This window comes from Channa argus, chromosome 3 (genome assembly GCF_033026475.1).
Source record: "Channa argus isolate prfri chromosome 3, Channa argus male v1.0, whole genome shotgun sequence".
Taxonomy (NCBI): domain Eukaryota; kingdom Metazoa; phylum Chordata; class Actinopteri; order Anabantiformes; family Channidae; genus Channa; species Channa argus.
Window position 1 is genome coordinate 21,850,624 of NC_090199.1, and position 19,090 is coordinate 21,869,713.

At 39.3% G+C, this 19,090-nt stretch overlaps 2 protein-coding genes across 2 annotated transcripts; both read right to left on the reverse strand.

Moving 5' to 3' along the window:
• Nucleotides 1–1,231: 1,231 nt before the first annotated feature.
• gprc5bb (G protein-coupled receptor, class C, group 5, member Bb) lies at nucleotides 1,232–9,369 on the reverse strand. The gene is made up of 4 exons (XM_067499027.1): nucleotides 8,666–9,369; nucleotides 6,851–7,952; nucleotides 3,235–3,347; nucleotides 1,232–3,151 (listed from the first exon to the last, which is right to left on the reverse strand). The coding sequence occupies exons 2-4, from the start codon at nucleotides 7,950–7,952 to the stop codon at nucleotides 3,107–3,109; spliced, it is 1,260 nt and encodes a 419-aa protein (XP_067355128.1). The 5' UTR covers nucleotides 8,666–9,369; the 3' UTR covers nucleotides 1,232–3,106.
• A 3,123-nt stretch (nucleotides 9,370–12,492) lies between these two features.
• LOC137124422 (LITAF domain-containing protein-like) lies at nucleotides 12,493–15,527 on the reverse strand. Its single transcript, XM_067499332.1, has 5 exons — nucleotides 15,428–15,527; nucleotides 13,694–13,810; nucleotides 13,475–13,531; nucleotides 13,163–13,310; nucleotides 12,493–13,052 (listed from the first exon to the last, which is right to left on the reverse strand). Exons 2-5 carry the CDS (start codon nucleotides 13,803–13,805, stop codon nucleotides 12,947–12,949), a joined length of 423 nt encoding a protein of 140 aa, XP_067355433.1. The 5' UTR covers nucleotides 13,806–13,810; nucleotides 15,428–15,527; the 3' UTR covers nucleotides 12,493–12,946.
• Between the last annotated feature and the right edge of the window lie 3,563 nt (nucleotides 15,528–19,090).

Below are 19,090 nucleotides of genomic sequence, written 5' to 3' on the forward strand. Positions count from 1 at the left end.
TCTTCACAAGACTTATATTTCTGAATCTGGCCATTTTTGCTACTTAATAAATCCCACTTTACATAGCAATTGACCCAATGTATCACTACTCCTGAAATGTTTTGGATGATTAAACAATTCAATTAATTCATTTCATGACAGACTTTATGAAAATGTGCCCAATTATTTGCATTCGAATAATCATTGCATCTCTCTGACATGATATCCGACCTTTGAAAATAATTTTTACGCCTTTACCTTTAGAGGGGATGGAACAATACATGAAACAAACTAATTCTTCTCAGGTGTGCTCCAGCCTTTTGTATCTTCCTGAATATTTCAGAAATCATGCTCACCTTCTGTCTTTAGTATCGGAAGTTACAAAGGGCGAGTGCAGAGACAAGCATCTATCTGCAGCTTCCAGCTTCCAACTGTAACATTACTTCTGCCTTTAGTCCGTGACAGCCAGATGCATCCAGATGAGTATCCATCAGGTCCTGCCCTCAGCTCAATCCTGCGACTACCACCAATCACCTGCACTTACAACATCCTTCTGCAGCCTCTGGTAACCAGCTTGGCCAAATCTTGTGGTTGAGAAGAATTCGAATTTGCCTGTCACTTACCATAGAGCTTTAATATCACTCTCCACCTAACATGTCCACACCACCCACATCCCCAGCTTTTGACTAGAGGCCAGCTTTTATTCTGCCACTGCCTACTCCCACTGACAGCCATCTGCAATCCCAGCACCCTTACTACAGCTGTACATGACATCCATTTACTTTAACTTTTACCTACAGCCTTCAGTTTGCAGTTGGACTTGTAAGAAGCCACCCACAGCCCCAGCTGCAAGCTACAGCAAACAGAAATGGTTGTAGTCCTAACCTCCACCCACAACCTCTAGCAGCCCATGCATTTAAGGTACCATTACTTAAATAAATCACAGGTTACTTTTAAAGCACTCCAACAATGAAAGTACAGCTTTTTCCTGTCTATTTTTGATAGAAAGAGCTACCCGGTGATTACTGCCAATAATAAATGATGACAGGCATGAAGCACATTATTATATTAGCATTACATGTTATACAATACTACATTGTTCTTCTAGACCAGTTTATATTAGAAGCTATGTGTAGAATGACCCTCTCTCTATGACTATGGAGTTACAGTCATCTACAGTAAAGAGGAGTTTTCATTAGTGTACCAAAAATGACAGAAGGCAGAAGGAAAGTAAAAAAAGACCACACAGAAATTAACATAAAATGTGCACTGATGTATTAGTCACTTTGTGCAAATCACATTACAGACATGCATGTTACGCTGTCATAAAACAGTGATCATCATAAGAGCATCTCAAAAGTAAAATACCAGTGATCTTTCACATGTATAATTTACATGATTAAAGGTCAGTTATATAGGGTTATGTCATAAAAATCCAGCAATGATACTATTTTCATTGTACAATATTAGAGCACACACCTGTACACAAAAGCAAAGTTGGGAACAGTGTTATTTAGTGAAGTGAGTAGAGGAATTTTGAACATGGTGACTGTTCTTTGTATTGTACATAAACTGAATAACGTGTCTTGGATATTATTCAGCTTGGTAGATTGGACTGTCTAGTCATTTGAAGTGTTTTCTTTAAAGTTAAAGTTTTCTTCATGTCACAGAGGCCAAATGCCAGTGTATTTGAATAGCTGTTAACTAAAAATTGTGGACTCTGAGCCAAACTTTGCAGTTTCACAGAAACATTCAATTAAACTCACAGTGATGGATGACAGAATGTTTTCTCTGTATTCGATGGAGTTAGAAATTTAAAGGGATCCTGGTGTATGTAATGCTCAAATTCATGTTGAATATAAAATAAGGTGGGCAAACAAGAGTGAAAACGAACTGAAAGTGGATAATCAAAGAGTCTAACAGTATTCAGGAGCTTTCAGTTGTATTACATGGTCTTCCACAGCAGATAGGGTTTTCTCAGTTGCCATTGTGTTTAAATGTCCATTTTTGTTTTTTGAGTGCTTGAGACAGTTTTGTCAAATTCATTTCATTCTTTCTCTTCCATGTGTATATCAAAATTCTAGAAAACACTTAAAATACATGAATTTTGACAAAATACATTTCTTTAAAACTATGCTTTTACATGCATCTCAAATGATTATACATCTCAAATATCACAATGCCCAGACACGTTCAGCGCTGATAAAGTGCAAAATCACAACCTCCTAGAGTAAATCCTATACTGCACCACAGATATTGCAGTATTTAAATGGCTTTTAATGATATGCTTTTTAAAAACTAGTTATCCATGAGCTGTAGCCCCAGCTTTTACCCTTAAAAGCTGCTGATAATCCTTTACAAACCAGCAGGTTTTATTAAATACATAGCATTCATCAATAAACATGGTTAAATGTGCCAAAGTCTCCAATAGCACTGATAACAGAATGGAGATGTGGAGAGAAAAAACACGACAAGAGTCCTTTGGGTTTTCGGTGTGAAATACAAAGGCCAAGCAAGCTTTGTGGGTGTATGCAGGTAATTTACGTAAACATCCTAAGGGGTTGTTTCCATTTTAAAAACAGAGGGAATAAGGAGTTTTATGAAGCAGGCAGCTTAGATGAATAGGCATCAGTAAGTACTGTAACAACATTCATTTAGAGCTGTTCTGGCAAAATGTCACTACATTCAAGTCATTCTTTATTGTCCCTACTTTCCCTATATTCTCTCTACATACAGTATACTAACATTTGCTCTCCTCATACACTCCTTGCCAGGGTATTTACATAGTACATTTATGCCAGTCAGTACTTATCATAACAATTCACTGCAAAAACCCTGACTCTGTGATAAACTCTCGATAATCTTAAACTCTTGAAGCTGTGTCATTTTCTCTTCCCTCTCTTGTGATTTTGTGTCCAGTCTGCCAATAAAAAGACACTAGAGAATATGCCATTAAAAACACTATTACAGTTTTTTAACACATTTAAAATAAACATTTCTGGCTTCTATCAAATCAATTTAGTGATTTATATGATGCTGTTATTATTTGCTATTTCTTTTAAGGAAATAGGAAATTATATCATTCACAAGCGTTGCAGCATGATATCCTCTTCACATGTGGCCCCTGTTACCATAACCGTCTCCCGGTGTAGTTAATTGGGGCTGTGGGCATCTACAGGGGACAAACAAGCAGTGAATAACTAGAGTAAGTAAGTTAATGAGTAAGTAAGAGTAGGTTAATGACCCCATACTTACTGTGCCACCGTTCATAACCAGGGCCATCTCAGTGGGTTGGTAGACGTGGCCCCTGAAGGCAATGCCAGGACGCACACTCCCATGGCTGCTGTGGTATGTTCCACTTCGAAGAGCTGACAGACCACGCAACACAACACACACACAGAGACACACATGTTACAGGTGTTACATAAACAAGTCTTACATTTTCTGTATTTTCTGTATTCTGTATCCAGCTTCCGCTGTATAATTTTCACAGCACTCGGTAACTCAGATGCCCTTTGCACCCATAGTGAACCCACACAGGTGATTTTAATTATTATGGTTGATTAGTCATCTTTTCAGGACTGTGTAGGTGCTTACAGATGGTGCTTAGTTGACAGCTACTGTAAGTTGTACAGAGCAACTTAAATTACACCTGCATTTAGGTGCATGGAGTTTGATGACCTTCCATTACAGTGTTGCAAAGTGGGGGAAGATATTTCACTGGTTCCACTCAACACTTAGCTGAAGCACCTCTACGCCTTGGATCAGCATGAAAATTTGACACTGTGCTAGAAATATATCTTGTTTTTTTCATTAAACCTCAAGATGACAAGCCTGTAGACGTAAAAACATCAAGGTACAAGTTAACCACCAATCCCAAGGTGCATCTTGGTATTTAAGCCAATCAGCCAAACACTGTGACGTACGTTAGTTAGAGTAGGTGGAAGATTACAGCGTTGAGAAAACTAACAGAACAATCTGCAGCCTAAAATAATTCTTCTTTAATGTCTGCATACATTATGGGTGAATTCAGCCATGTATTGACTCCCACATTTACTGTTGCCTCTAAGTGGCACATTGTTATTGCTACTATTGCTATCATCATTGAACTATTTTGGGCCTCCCCCTGCCCATCTAAATGTTATTGTGATATTGTGGAGATTTCCCTCTTAACAACACTGAAGAGATTTCTGAAACAAAAAATTTAAATGGAAATGCAAAAGAGGAAGAAGACATCCTAATCCAGTGCCATCTCCCACTTTGCTACTCTATTTCCGTCATCGCTCTGAAACCTAAGCAGAGGTTTCAGGTGGGTGGAAATGTGGGGGCCATTTAGGCGAGGCTACGTCCGTGTCACTCCCATGTTTACTCATACGCACTCATACGCAGTGACCCAGTGGAGATGTATAAATGACACAACTCACTAGGTAAATTAAATCCATGTTGGCACTATGTCCCCAACACTGCGTGAATTTTAACCCAGGAAATGTTACAGTGCACTGATGAGTTTATTCTGCTGTAAGCTTTAAATTAAGATTGTGGGCACTTGCGAGTCATCCGTCCATTTTTGTCATCATTGGCAGCTGTAGTGTTGCATAACTGTTCATTTTTGTGTCTATGAAATATAGAAAGCTGTAGTGTACATGCAGGAAACACTTTTTCTGTTTTCAGGTGTAGGAATATTTGACAGAAATGTACACACAGTGCAGTATGTATTATACACAGAACTATTTTGGACAGAGGCTACGTTTCTTTAGCCAAACTAATTTCCACCTGCAACCACTCTGGTCTCTGCACTGTGTAATCTATCTAGTGTTTGCTAACAATAGCCACTGTAAAACTTCTCTGTGCGTTACAGTGAGTCCATTTTAATGCTAATTAAGTTCATTTGGCATTTGCATGAAAAGGATTGTATTCATTTTACTTTTACACATTTGATTTTAAAGGAAAATTACAAGTGACTCTTATTTTAATAGCTCTGCCCATTATTTCTATCCATATATTAATGCATTACTTGCAGATTCCTTATATAGACTTATATAGACTGTAACTATACCCATGTTACTTGATTTTCCTCTCTGTATCCATTATCTCCTTTTTAGTCAGCTGTATAATAGACAGCAAATCAAGCTGTTGGACCCTGCTACCTTGCATATACCTCTTTGTTATTCTCTCCTGCCACTGCCTCCAGTCTTTGTTTGTCCTGGTTTCTCAAGGTTTAGCGCTGCATCTTTGCATTTGGCATCAAATAAATATGGAGAGCAATCTGACAGAAATTACTCATAAATCTCCCAGCACAGCCCTCCTGATAATCAGGTATAATTGGATTTTGGATTGGGGGCAGTAGCTAGAAATCAGCCAGTCTTGCCGTAAACAAAGCGACATGGCACTTATGGTTGTATCGTAATATGTTAGTCATTAATGGCTTCTCAAGTTTAAAGCATTTGTTTAATAGATAAATAGTTCAGGTGATTTTACTTTACCTGAAGCTGTTATGAATCTATAAAAGACTCACATCACGTCACTTTTTCTTATTTATGCAATGCTTGGTACATGTCAGGAAGCTTTACTGGAAGTAATTCACAGAGTATTTTAGCACTGAAACTAGGTCCTACGTCTGAGTCCAGTAAATTCGCCTACTCACTGTGAAAAACTACTCACAGTCAGGGGTGGGCTACAAATGTACTGTTATGTTTTGACTCAGTGTGTACAGAATCAATCACTGCATCCACGGACATCACAAACAGATTATACAAATCTATGAGTTAGATAAATGAATAAACTATAATATTTCAATATAGATTTTACTCCTCCTCTTGTCACTTACAGAATCCTGTTTTACAGAAACACCACTTAATGCTGCAGCAGGCTGATCTGGTCCATACAAATGAAATTAACCTATTTTAAACATTTTATTTAATTTATTTAAAATATCTAATTGAGTCCATTGATTTAATTTGAATGAACTTATGCCGACATGTTAATGTTTGGGTTTTTTTGTATTTGTCATTTGAGTAATTTTGCTACATTAGCAACTCGAGCTAAAATGTTGCACACTGTCAGCTCGAGGCACATCAATCCAGCCATAGTTCCATTTCTTATCTTTACAACTTAGTGCATGGGTGCTGGAACTTATCCCAGCTGTAAGACAGCAGCAATATGCAACCATTCCCACTCACAGCTTTATGCAATTTAAAGTCACAAATTAACCTAACATGCATGTCTTTGAACTGTGGGAGGAAACCCACACAGGAAGAACATACTGAGACCATACCAAACTGAGAGGCAGCAGACAACAGAGTCAAACCAGGGACCTTCCATCTGTGACAAGGCCCTTCTAACTACCCCACCACTGTGCTGCCCATAGTCATAGTTATGAAATTTAAATAAATAGGAATTCTACTAAACTTCTCAGACCAGTCAGCAGTGCGAGCCTCACTCAAAAACTTTTAGAAGTTTAAGATAAGGTGTGGAGCACATTTCTATTAAAAACATACAGAAGTTTTATTTACGTGTTATTTAGATTTATATCAAAAGTAATTATCGATTGCAGTATTGATATAAAATGTCAGATCCAATGAAAGATTGTTGTCTACAGCGTTTTAAGTGCTTCTCGTGATATTGAAAAAACAAAGTTAGTGACGCTGTCTCTAAAAAAACACATGTATTTTTGTTGTCAGTTTCCTAGCAACAGTACTCCTATAATTTGCTGTAAAACATGTAGATGCCAGACGTATTTTGTTGAAAATAAGACCTAATGACTTCTAAACTGAAGGCAGAATTCAGCCCAGGTCAAAACAGATTATTTGTCTTTGTCATACAAAGTGCAAGATCTACAAGGACACATATTACAAATATTACGTAAACCTACTTGCACTGTGCTCCTCCATAGAGAAGCCCTGGTTTTCCGGGAAGGGTCGGTGAGAGTGTGCAGGGAGCTCATCTCCAAAATGTGGAGGAGGGGACGTGTGACTGGTGTCGAAAAAATCTTGCGTGCTGGATTGTGGAAGTTTCCGGAGACACAGGTGCACCTCTGGAATAGCGTGGAACAGCAGTAGGATCCAGCCTTGAATGACCAGGGCCACCGCCAGGGCAGGCTCATCCAGCACCTTCACGTCCTTCTTTCCTCCCAACTTTTCCCCTTTTCCCTTTCCCCTCAGTGCCTGGCTGCCATAAAGATAAAAACCCAACCAAGCCACCCACAGCAGTGCTGATGCTAGACTGGACAGGAAGAGCCAGACAGCATTACACTTCCATCTTCGTTTTTCACTCTCTCCCTCTCTATCTTCTTCACTGCCACCTCCACCTTCTGCACCCAGCTCTCCTCCACACAACACCACCCCCAGAGAAAGGCCCATGGCTATAAGGAGCAGCCCCAGGGTGTAGCTGCAGGTCAAGGCAAAGTCCAAAGGTGGATATTCACAGGCCGGATGACCCTCCCTGACTACAGTCAACAGGACCCATTCGGCAGAGATGATTCCCTGAACTAAGGCCAAGGCCAGGCCGAGTGCTGCCAGAGAGCTGCCCGATGGGCTCGTCTTGCCAGCCACCAGCCTCCTTAGCCTCACACCCTGCACTAGCAAGCTGGAGAAGCAGAGGGCAAAGAGGGGACCCCAGAAGGCCCTGCGGACCACACAGAGTGCCTGGTTCTTCCCCACCAGGAATGCCAGGGAGATGCAGAAAATCCCAAGAAGCGTCCCTAGGAGCAGAAGAAGAGGCCCCACGCTGGAACACCTGGCGGAGTCAGAAATGGTCCGCAGCTTGACTAGCAGAAGCACTGCGAGGACCAGGGAGGTGACGCCACCACTGCAGGCCACGGCCTCCAGAACCACACCCCAGACTGACTCCAGGTCACACAGCACTCTGTAAGTGGGGTCCACATTCATGCTGCATCCCCGAGGAGGAGGAGAAGGATGGGATGAGCCGTAGCCAATCAGTGACAGGAGGCAGATAATGATAAGGCTGACTGCCATCTTACAAACAGAGAGAAAGAAACAAATGTAGGGATGAGGGGAGTAAGAGGAGAATGAGAGGTAAAGCCTGAGAGAGATAAATAAGAGCAATGATATTTTGAAAAACCTCCAGAGAGAAAAGAGGCAAAGAGGTGAATGCAGGCATAAATTATGTTAGTCTATATAGCATCTTTACAAATGCAATATACATAATTTGTTACATATCATAGATTAATGTGATTCTGTCCCTTTCAGACACACACAAACACAAGCACACACTCAGGCACTGGCAACAACGAACAGGACTGCTTTTAGCACTTGGCAATGGTTTCCATGGGAACGGGAAACAGCGTGGGCTGAGTACATCGCATACTGGGCTTTTGAGAAGTCGGGTTTCAGTACCCAAAAGCACAGAGAAATGCACAAATACGCACACACACACGCACACAGAACGTTTATACTTACATGTGAGGACTTTGTGATGACGACCCTAATTGACACAGTGTATTTCCCGTCCCAGCATGACCATAAAATTTAACCTTTACCCTAATGCCATGTTTTATGCCACAAACAGCATCAGCAGACTGTCTGTCACTTTAATAAAATATCATCTTTACTGTCGATGTAAGACCACAGTCACAAAGAGACAAACACATGTATACAGCATTAACATATTAAAAGCGAACAGCATTAACACAATTATTTTTCTTCATTTAAAACCTTTTGAAACTCACCTTAGACAAATTCTTGACTTATGTCCTTGATTATTAACAACGAAGAGGCGTGATTTTTCCAGCCTGCATCATTTTAACTAGTTAAAGTATTTTTATAATCCCAGTTGATGAAACCCTTAAGGCAGCAGAAACAAAAGGGTTTCCATTTTGTCTGTGAAAATGTCTCTTGTGACGCTCTCAGTGCTCCCAGCTCCCACTGTTTTAAAGAACCAAATAACACACTTTGTGAGACCAATAATGTCCTGCTGCTGCAATGACACGTCCAGCAGCTCAGAGAAGAATCGACAATTATGATGCATGCCTTGATACTTCACACACCCACATGGTCAAATATATCTTCTGTCTCTCTTTCATTCTCTTTCATTCTTCTCTCTCACTGTCTCTGCCTCTTTCTCGCTCCCTCCGTCCTCCTCTTTCTGTTCATTCTGTCTGCACGTCTGTTTCTCTCTCGCTGCTTCACGCTCAATCTGTGGAGGTGTCAACACAAATGTAATCCCAGCTTCACCTCTCTTCCCCCACACATGGGGAGGATGATTCGCTGGTCCACCTGTCTAAACAGGAAGAGAATAGGAAGTTAGTACAGCATATAACTTGTAAGTATGGCAATGCGCGGCCAATCCAGTATTAGTCACTCGTTTGCACATCTCAGTGTTATTTCCTGACTTCAGACTCTCATGTCTTCTTCATACCCCTTGTACAATTCTTCCTCACATCCAGAGCTGTGGGAGATTCCTCTTTGATCACCAGATTGGACCAAAACAATCAGATGTCTCTAAAGCAATAGGATATCTGTGGATGCTGTGTGTTGCAGAGTGAAGATGGGCTTTAGACTGGGAAGGGCAGACTCCAAACACAGGTGAGCCACGTGGCCAACCTAGTAGGGTATTATGTAATAGTCTTGAAGACATGATTCAGCCTAATCTCCTCACCTGGAGTTGGCTTCTTGTGAAGCTGAAGGGGCGATAACGTAAGAAAAACAGTAACAAGGAACAGCCAATCATGTCCATTTGGATCAGTGTGAGAAACTGATGCTGGCAGACATTAGTGACCTCAGGGGCAGACAGGGGCCAAACAGAGGACGACCAGGTGTGAGTAAAGGAGAGCACACCTGATCCCGCTTAAAGGGTGGTTCGATTAGCAGGTCCTACACTAAAGGAGAAGCTAAAGCTAAGAGCCAGCTAGCTTAGCTTAGCATAAAAACTATCTATAACTATATCCCAGTTATTTTTTTACACAAACACTCAAGTAAAAAAACATCAATTTGCTTTTCGTGGAGAGTCGTGTCCTGGAATACTCTTAACTGCGAAAGCTGCAGGTCAATGTTAATACCTCTGTTATGTCAACAGAAAACTATTATTTTGTACTATTTTTAAACATTTTGGTGAAAACGTTTCAAGATATCAAGCAGCAGATTAATCAATAGTTATCAGTAGCCTGTAACTATGTGCTGTTCGTTTTCTTATTGTGTGAGAGAAAAGCGGACAGAGAGGGACAGAGAAGCGCTGAGTAACTCATCAATCCTAATCTCGGTAATCCAGCAGTTACTATAGTCACAGTCCAACAGGACTTTGATAATTATGGCCCAGCCAATAATCCCAGCTTTACCCCACATCACTCCACAGGACATGTCCAGGTCACACACAGAGGGCACAGAGGGAGTCTGCAGGGGAAACCTCGTTGGACTGAATGTACAGTTGTCTTCCTTCTCACTTAGACAATTAAAACAGTCACTGCTGGAGGTTTATTTTTCCCGCTTAGCCATGAGGATGCGCTAGGACTTCAGTCATTAAGTCACCACAGAGTATGATTTGTCATCACAGGGACATGTGTTTGCAGCTGGCTGAATTGGGACAAATGTCTCTTTAACATCTGCTTTAAACAGCTTATGAAGACTAAAACATAGATACAGTAAAACAGCAGTTTTGGAGACTAAGACTGTTGTAACCCAGTCCACTGGCTCTACCTGCTGTCTAATTGAAGAACTACAGGTTGTTTTTTTTCATGCTCTTCCTTCCTATTATTTTAATAATAAAATATTTTTATGGCCCTACTATTACTTAAGGAGCCATTTTGAACCCCAAATTTTTCACTCATCGATCAACTTGTTTTGCTTTTTTTTCCTTTCAAATGGGGAAATTGCAAATCAACAAACGCACAGCCACCAAATGTTTTGAAACGTGTTGAACCATGGCCTTAACTCTCCTAAACAGAATAGCATAGAATAGAATCAGCATTCTGATCCATACAATAATTTTGCTTCAGATCATCGGTAGCTCTCTAGGATAATACATACTAACTGGTATCAATAACACAAAGGCAAACCCTGTTGTGCTGTGTGTAGCAGTACTTAAGGTGCAGTATGTTCATGTTTAATCCCTGTGTTGGAGTGTAGGGATTCATGTAGGGGACAGTACAGCATAGATACAGCAATGTAGCAGTATGAGGTCAGCTTTAAATGAGTGTGATGGCCTGAGGAGTGAAACTGCTCTGGTGTCTGGTGGTTTTGCCAGACAGAGGTCTGTGGGGCGGAGTTGAAGTGCACAGGGTGGATCTAGATGTTCACACATCCTGAGGAGCACTAATCATTCCGCTGCAGTGTGATCTTGTCCTGTTTGGTGGCAGCACCAAAACCAGACTGTGACAGAGGAGCACATGACCAACTCAGTGACAGCAGAGTAGAATTGGATCAGCAACTCCTGTGCTAGTTTGACATGCTTCAGCTGTACATCCAAGTACATCCTCTCCTGAGCCTTTCTAAGGAATGTGGTCGATGTTATTGTTCCATTTCTCCACTTCTCCCAACTCTTGGGAAATGTGTGGGAGAGGTTTCCACTGTTGACCCAGGGTTGGTGGATATAGTGAGTGCAGGTTTTGAGAGGGGGGGTCTTTTGGAAATCATCTCAACAGTCTTGAGCATGTTGAGCACCAGGTAGTTTTTAGTGCACTACAGTGGGAGCAGTGCGGATGCAGCATATACCAGAGAAAACGTCTGCATTGTTCACAGTCTTTTTGACAGCATTTGACTTGCAGGAAAAGCAGAGCTAATGCATTATTGACAGCTCTGCCCCATTTAAATATTGAGCCAAACCATCAAACAATAACGCACAAGGCAAACAATGACAATGATACGTATGAAAGCTATCGTCATTAATGCTGAATACAGCTTTCCTTTCCCTATTATGACTTTTCAAAATGTCTGCTATGAAACAGCCCTGCATTATATGCTTTTATTACCTACTCTAATCAGACTGTTCTACTGAATAGGTCTTACAAAGCCTTCTTTGCCAGCATATCTGATATCAATGCGGATGCCATATGATTTATAGTCTCATGACACTTACGTGACTTCAAAGGCCACTCACTGACAGTGCTACCACCTATAATTTTGCTCTCCCTAAGCCTTCTGTTTAGAGATGTTGACACCAATACATGAGTGATCACCGAAGCTTTTTTGTCTGCTTGACGTTGAAAATTCTTTATTTAATTAATATTCTTATATTTACAGAGTTTCTGCAGTTTAAATAGTATACTGATACAGATCAAATAACCGATGAATGCGTAGTAGCAGTTTGCTTCATGGTTTCCTAAGAGAATAAATGTATTTTTCAAAGTTACTTAACTGGAGATGTATTCATTCACATTTATCCCATTGTACACTCAATGACGTGCTTTTTTATTGCAGTAAAGGGCTTAATTAAAAGGCTAAATTGAACGACGTAACTTGTTATGCATGACACAACTATTCATTGTATTTTACAGTGTTTTATGTCAATATGTATTTTCCAAAGGCTGTAGAATGTTGTTTGCCTACAAGTCCAAATCTTGACTCTTGGTTCACAAATTTATTGATGTTAAAATATTTTTATCAATTAAAAAGAAATGAAACATTCCATCTGAATTTAATCCACATAATAATTTAGTTGAAAGAAAATTGAACACCTTGGTATATTACAAAGAGACAGGACAATAAAGGAAAACATGACTAATATAATTAAACAAATATATTTTACATTACAATTTTACAACATAATTGCACATTTCAAATCATCAGATAACAGAAGAAAAATGGGATCTTCAAACTCCACATATTTACATTAGAGCAATGCTGGTACCATATGTTATTTCATAAAAGTAAGCACAGGGTTCAAGATGACGTCTGACATTTGGATAGAGAGGTTTGGCCCCTGTACACATGTTTATTTAGTCATTGCTGCCTTGTCTTTTGTTATTACTTTGGCAGACCGTTAGCCCTGAGTGACAGCGTGAGTTGACAGTACTGTTTCACATGCGTTTATGGACGGACAGGATAGAGTTACATACAGGACAAATATGCTCTACATCTTTGGTAGAATCCACACAGAATGGGATCCAACAGCAAGGCCAGCACCTGGTATGGAGCATTGCAATAAAGTCAGAATGATACTGATACCTATACAATGATATCTATACAAACAACAAAGTGTGTGTTTGTGTGTGTGAGTTAGGATCTCTACTCACAGGAAAAATCCCAGTATACCACAGATCAGCCAAGTGAGCAGGCCATTTTTGTACTGGATTGAAGTGACGACAGAGTTTCGGCAGGAAGGACACATCATCTGTCCAGGAGCATCAGTCGGCAACTGCTGCACGACCACCACCTGGTTCACTGTAAGCAGAAAAAACACTGGACTAAAGACCCCTCTCCACTAGTCCAACAATCCTCATTTACTCAGAGCCACCAAAATCACAAAGACTTCTTGCTGTTTTTTTTTTCATTACTAAACAAATTTGATGTTTGTTTGTCAGAGATAGTTGGAGACACACACTTACCAGGTTGCAAGACATGTGGCTGTTGTGGTGAGGTGTACTGGTAAACAGGGTGTTGAACTGAAAATAAGAATAAGACACATGGCTTAAAGAGGAAAACACAACACAAGGCTCCTAGCAGATGGATTAAAATGAAAGGAGTTTTCTAAATTTAAAAAAAAAAACTAAATTGAATTTATGAGGGAAAAAAGCAAGTAATGTGAAATCCCTCTGATATTTTACCAGGCTGAGCTGGGGAAGGGTACATTCCCGCTGTTTGTTCTGGACCAGGGTATGGTGGTGCCGGCATCTGTGCGAATTGCATTCCTGGAGGAGGTCCCTGACCTTTTTCCATGATATCTGTGTAATGGACCAGAAATGTTGCCAAAACAGAGAACTATGTCTTGAAATGCAAACATATCTCTAAATACACTCTCAAAGAAGGCAAGCAGTGAAGGAGGTGATAATGTTGTTTAATCATGACCACAGATAGAAACCTGGAACCTGTTTCACCTATTTTCATACCATTTTTTTTCTCGCTCACAGGTGTAAACTTGCTAATAAACATGTAAAGCAATTTGAAACAATGAAAGACCAGCTGTTAACACATCATCTCTCTGGCATTTGTACCCAAGCGAGCAGGTTTTGTGGCATTTTATTCTGCTTGAATGTAAATACCAGTTAATGTAAGACACTTTGCTCATGTGACCAAAAGCCACTGTTATAGGTCAACTTGCATGTTACTAGTTAGTGCTTATAAGTAGGTCAGGGCTGGCTGATAGGATTCAGGTTAGTGTTTGACAAACCAATATGTGATAACTGTGCAGTAAAACGTAAACACTCCTAAGAAAGGTGAGAAGAAGGTGTTGATTCACATCTCTGTGCATGCAAATTTACAACCAATTCTCTAGGTGCAGCGAGAGGTCAAAATACACAAGGTGATACTCAAAGCACAAGCAAATGAAGGAAAAATGACTTGGTGTACGTGGCATTAGGCAATGCAAATGACACAAGTGCAAACACAGTTCCATCAATTATCCCCGTAAGCCATGAAAGTGAGCCATTTTTAATCTCATCAATCAAAGGTGTGATGTTTATTTTCTTTGTCTCTCTGCTGTTTCAAAGCTTTAAAAACATCGCTTATTGAAATAGTTTCAGTCCTCTCGGCTTTTTAACATGTCCTGTACATTTCTGTTGCAAAAACAAATAATGTCTCTTTTAGTGTTTGTATTTTCCATATTGGCAGTGCATTTCTTGGAAATGTGAAACATGTTTCACACAGTAGTTTATCTGTGTTTGATATTATTGTGTTAGCGTTTTTTTCTAAATGTGGCCAGGGCTTTTATTTGTTTGCATTTTCCTTAAGCTGCGCTGAGCTCTTGTGACCACCCTCGATATTAGAAAAAGAAAGATGAAGCAAGCAAAGCTCATGGCTGGTAAAAGGAAATAAAAAAAAAGAAAAGAAATGTAGCTGAGCAAGATGGCAAATCTTGCTCAACCTGTTTTTAAATCTAGTTAAATCTACACTCCCAGTTACTGCTCCATTCAGAACTCCAGGCATTATTTGCTCTGTTAAAACCTGCGCGTGATTGAAGATACAGATTATGATCATGTTTAGAGACTAGCATAAAAATAATAATAGATTATGATTACAATTTAACAACTCCTGAAATTAACTTCTGTTTTTACATGTGACAGGGCAAAGCTACATTTAACTGATACACACATTAAAACCAAAAACACAAAATCCAGCATTAAATGAAGTTTAGTGAGTGTTTAACCTCACCACAAAATAGAAAACATACATTTACATACTGATGTTTACATTGCTTTTAACACAAATTGCTACTTTAATTTACTATTTTTGACAGTCTGCAGAGCCAATGCTTGACTGATTCTCAGAACCAATACTGTAATAGGCAAGTATTGTTTATCTTTATTCTAAATCTGGGCTTTTCCAAGTATGTTGTTTCTTACCTGAATGAGGAGGCCAACAGGGCACGGCACTGCTTTCACCACTGGTGCTTGAGAGGTACTGAGGAAACCACAAGAGAAAGCTCACCGTAATGCAGTAGTAAGGAGGAGGAGCAACACTGAGCAGAGTCACAGGTGTGGATCGTGTGGCTTCATCCCTATATTTACACTATATTTACAGTCAAAGAAAGACATTACTTGTTTATGTGGTGTGTTATACACTGACAAGACTCAGTGAAAAGTACAGGAAAAGTTTGGATTGTTTCATTTCTTGTTTATGTTATAGTGTTACATTACTAGATTATTTAAATTGGTAATAACTAAAACCTTTATTTAGACAGTAACACCTTATAAAACTCATGTGCAGGAGTTAACTTTACTTACTCTACTTACTAGTTTTCATCAGTAATTGCAGGGTGAAAAACCCCTTTTGCTCATTGTTTGTGAGTAAAGCAATCTAGTACAGTGGCAACAATGACACTACTTAACCAGTGGGAGGAAATAATTCACAAAAGGGCGCTTAGTCCGCCGGGAAAACCTTTAGGCAGGTATTTACAGGATCATGAAGGTAAGTATTTTATTGGGTCAAAGCCTCCTGGTGCAACTGACCATTGACCGTTTTCTGCTCTTGGAAAACATTTTGCTGACATTTGCTAAGGACAGATGGAGGATGGAATGGCTGGGAGGGTGGGGGTCTGGCATAAGATTGTGGTATAGTGCAGTATTGTTACAATAGTAATGCACAAAATAAATTTACTTGGTTCACTATCATCATGTTATTACATTGCAATAAATTGGTCATTTTAATTTTTTACCTTTAAAGAACACAGCATTTGTCTTGCTTTTTGGGATCAACTTCCTGCCATGTAATGTCACAGGAATCAGGTCATTCAACTTGCATCATGCATCCGTATGACTAGACAAAGTGTCTTTGAGGTTTGACAAATAATTTCCAAAAGAAAAAACTGAGATTTTCTATTCAAGTTCATATTTTCATTTTATACACCATAGGTTCTTAGAAATGCATGTCTCCAGCACTCTTAATAAACGAACTCTAAGCAGACAACATTGAAGAATATTTCCACCAAATACACACAAACACACTTTTCATATCTGTTCTAAAATTTCTGCTTACTGGTTAGATTTGGGACTGACTTTGAGTTTAGTGTTACTAAGGCAAAGCATGTCCCTGCTGGGCAAAAACACAGGACAAATATTAATGGCAAATACCATTAACACCAAGTAAGAAAGCAGTAACCAGGAAACAAGTGAGCAAGTTACTGCCTTTTATTCACATTTATGTTATTGAAGAAAATATTTGCTCTGTCCCTCCATTATGTTGTGCTCTCAGGATTCATTTTCCTATTGTGACACAAGATGAGCCTGCTGAGAGAAACCACTTAAGCTTGTTTTGTTTGTATAATTTTAAATGTAATACTGCATATTGGCCACTGGGTGGAAGCACTCAACCAGGAATATAAAGACAGACATATAATGTACAGCAAATTCAGAAAGTATTCAGAACAAACACAGGTTCGTTTGGTTTCCTGTAATTTTGAGCTTGAGTCCACCAGTAGAAACTGGTTTTACATAGAGAAAACATACACAAAGCACACACACACAAAAACAAACCATAGGAACTGTCTTTCCATTTCTATGAAAAACCATTGCATTGAGCATTGAGTTTTCCAGGAGCACAGCAGCCTCAATAATTGTGAAAGTTTGAAACCACGAGGAGTCTTCCAATAGGCCACGCATTCAAATGAATAAGCAAATGAGATCATCCATCAGTCAGGCCTTTATGGTAGCGTGGAAGACAGAGTAGAAAGCACATGACAGTGTACATGTGTCTCCATGTCTACATTTAGAAAACTCACATTTGATAATGTACTTTCACCATGTCAATATGGGTTATTATTAACCATAGACTGATAACGATGGCAGTTTTATCAATTTTAAATGAAATCAAACAATAAATCAAGAAAAAGTGCTTGTGTTTCAGATACATAGGCCAGACATATAGTTTCCACACACATTTAAGTGCTGTAATACAATTTCTTATCAAACATTGGTGATTATCTAATGCAAAATAGTACTTTTGATTAAAATATACAACATTAACACCCTTTTGTCCATTTCGTTTTCCAATACAACATATTAGTAATCTCTGCTGGAACACTTTGAAGTACTTGCCTGTGCCCACATACAGTTTGTTTTTAACAGAGATTGGCTAAGAATGCAGGGCCAAGCTTAGCTGAAACTGAACTTTAATGGTACAAATGTACAAATTGCATACACGCAGCTGACACAGTGACGTAGTGGTCACTATGTGGGTACCTGGGCCCCAGCTTGAAACTTGCATCTGGATCACAGTCAGCTGTTATTAAGTATCTTTAAGCCGATTACATTTCATTCTCTGCACCACATAAACGAGTTCCCAAGTTCACCTTTTTGAAACTTGCTCTGTAGTCAGGTTGTGTTTTCAGTTCAGTTTCTGTTTACTGTTTTCTATATTATACAGCATGTAGTTCAGATACATCACCATACGATGGCACGGTGGCTTGGAAAAGTCAAAGACATGTCAGTCAAGTGACACACTGAAAATTTGTCCTGGATAAATCCAGCCTTGTTCCTCCATACAATGGATGGATGGTTCATGCTGAGATCTTCATTGTTTTTTTAGGAACTACAGTATGTGATCTTCTATCATTACCTAAAACCGTCCACTGGGAAAAAGAAAGCTCCTACAGCACTGATTTTCACATGCCCTGTATAAGTCTCAGCCATGATAATGAAGAGTCACATTAAGTGGAAAAGGTGCAGGCATGAGGGCAGTGAAGAAGTTGGGAAAAGGGCATTAAAATGACGACATTAAGGGGAAATACAAACATTAAAAACAAACAGATATTTGTCTCATTTGTGTTGTTTTATTAGCAGAGTTAACTGTTTCTGTGAAGTACTAGCCTCCCTCCAGTCTGCAAAGGTTATTTTAAGATGAGGGCTCAGGGGAGCACCTGTGTCTCCGCTGATATAAAACAGAACAAAAATATAATAAGACTCTACTGTCTGCTGTGCTCCAAGGCATCATTTTCTAGTTCATATGTGCTATTTCTGTGTCTAGCTATAATTATGAAATTCTTTTTTTTTTTTAAGTTATAAGCATGGAGCACACACTCATTAAAGTCTAGAGGAAAATTTGATTTGGAAAAAACACGGAGATAGACAATAACTTCACATAGTGGTATGGTTACTCCTCAAAAATGTGTTTACAGCTGCATAACAATAATCATAATTAAATGATTACAAAAATACTTTGTTTTGTAACTTTGTTAATTCATTTGATGTCCTGGGCTGCACTGTTTCCTATTATCTTTAACTTGAAACTAAAAGGAAACAGTTTTAAGTTTTCAGTAAATATTTATGTAAAATGCTATGTGTGGACACACATTATTAGTACAGTTTCTTTGGTGTTTTTGCTCACCCTCTGCATCACTCTGCAGCACTATTATGTTCACCAGCTAAACCACTGCCCCCTCTGATGCCCACTGTTGAATCTCCTGGAGGATTGTGAGCTTTTTTATCCAAGAATACAGTCATGTGTTTAAAGGTGTTAACCTGTAGATTTTTATAAAATGTAAATAAAGAAAATAATAGTTTCAAAATTAC

Excerpts from the sequence above, each read along its gene's own strand:
- gprc5bb (XM_067499027.1), bottom strand. The coding sequence starts at position 7,952 with ATGGCAGTCAGCCTTATCATTATCTGCCTCCTGTCACTGATTGGCTAC. Across the intron at positions 3,348-6,850 it reads TATGGAGGAGCACAGTGCAA|CTCTTCGAAGTGGAACATAC; the intron begins GTAGGTTTACGT and ends GTGGTCTGTCAG. Across the intron at positions 3,152-3,234 it reads TGGTTATGAACGGTGGCACA|ATGCCCACAGCCCCAATTAA; the intron begins GTAAGTATGGGG and ends TGTCCCCTGTAG.
- LOC137124422 (XM_067499332.1), bottom strand. The coding sequence starts at position 13,805 with ATGGAAAAAGGTCAGGGACCTCCTCCAGGAATGCAATTCGCACAGATG. Across the intron at positions 13,532-13,693 it reads CCCTTCCCCAGCTCAGCCTG|TTCAACACCCTGTTTACCAG; the intron begins GTAAAATATCAG and ends TCTTATTTTCAG. Across the intron at positions 13,053-13,162 it reads GGTATACTGGGATTTTTCCT|GTGCTGGCCTTGCTGTTGGA; the intron begins GTGAGTAGAGAT and ends GCTCCATACCAG.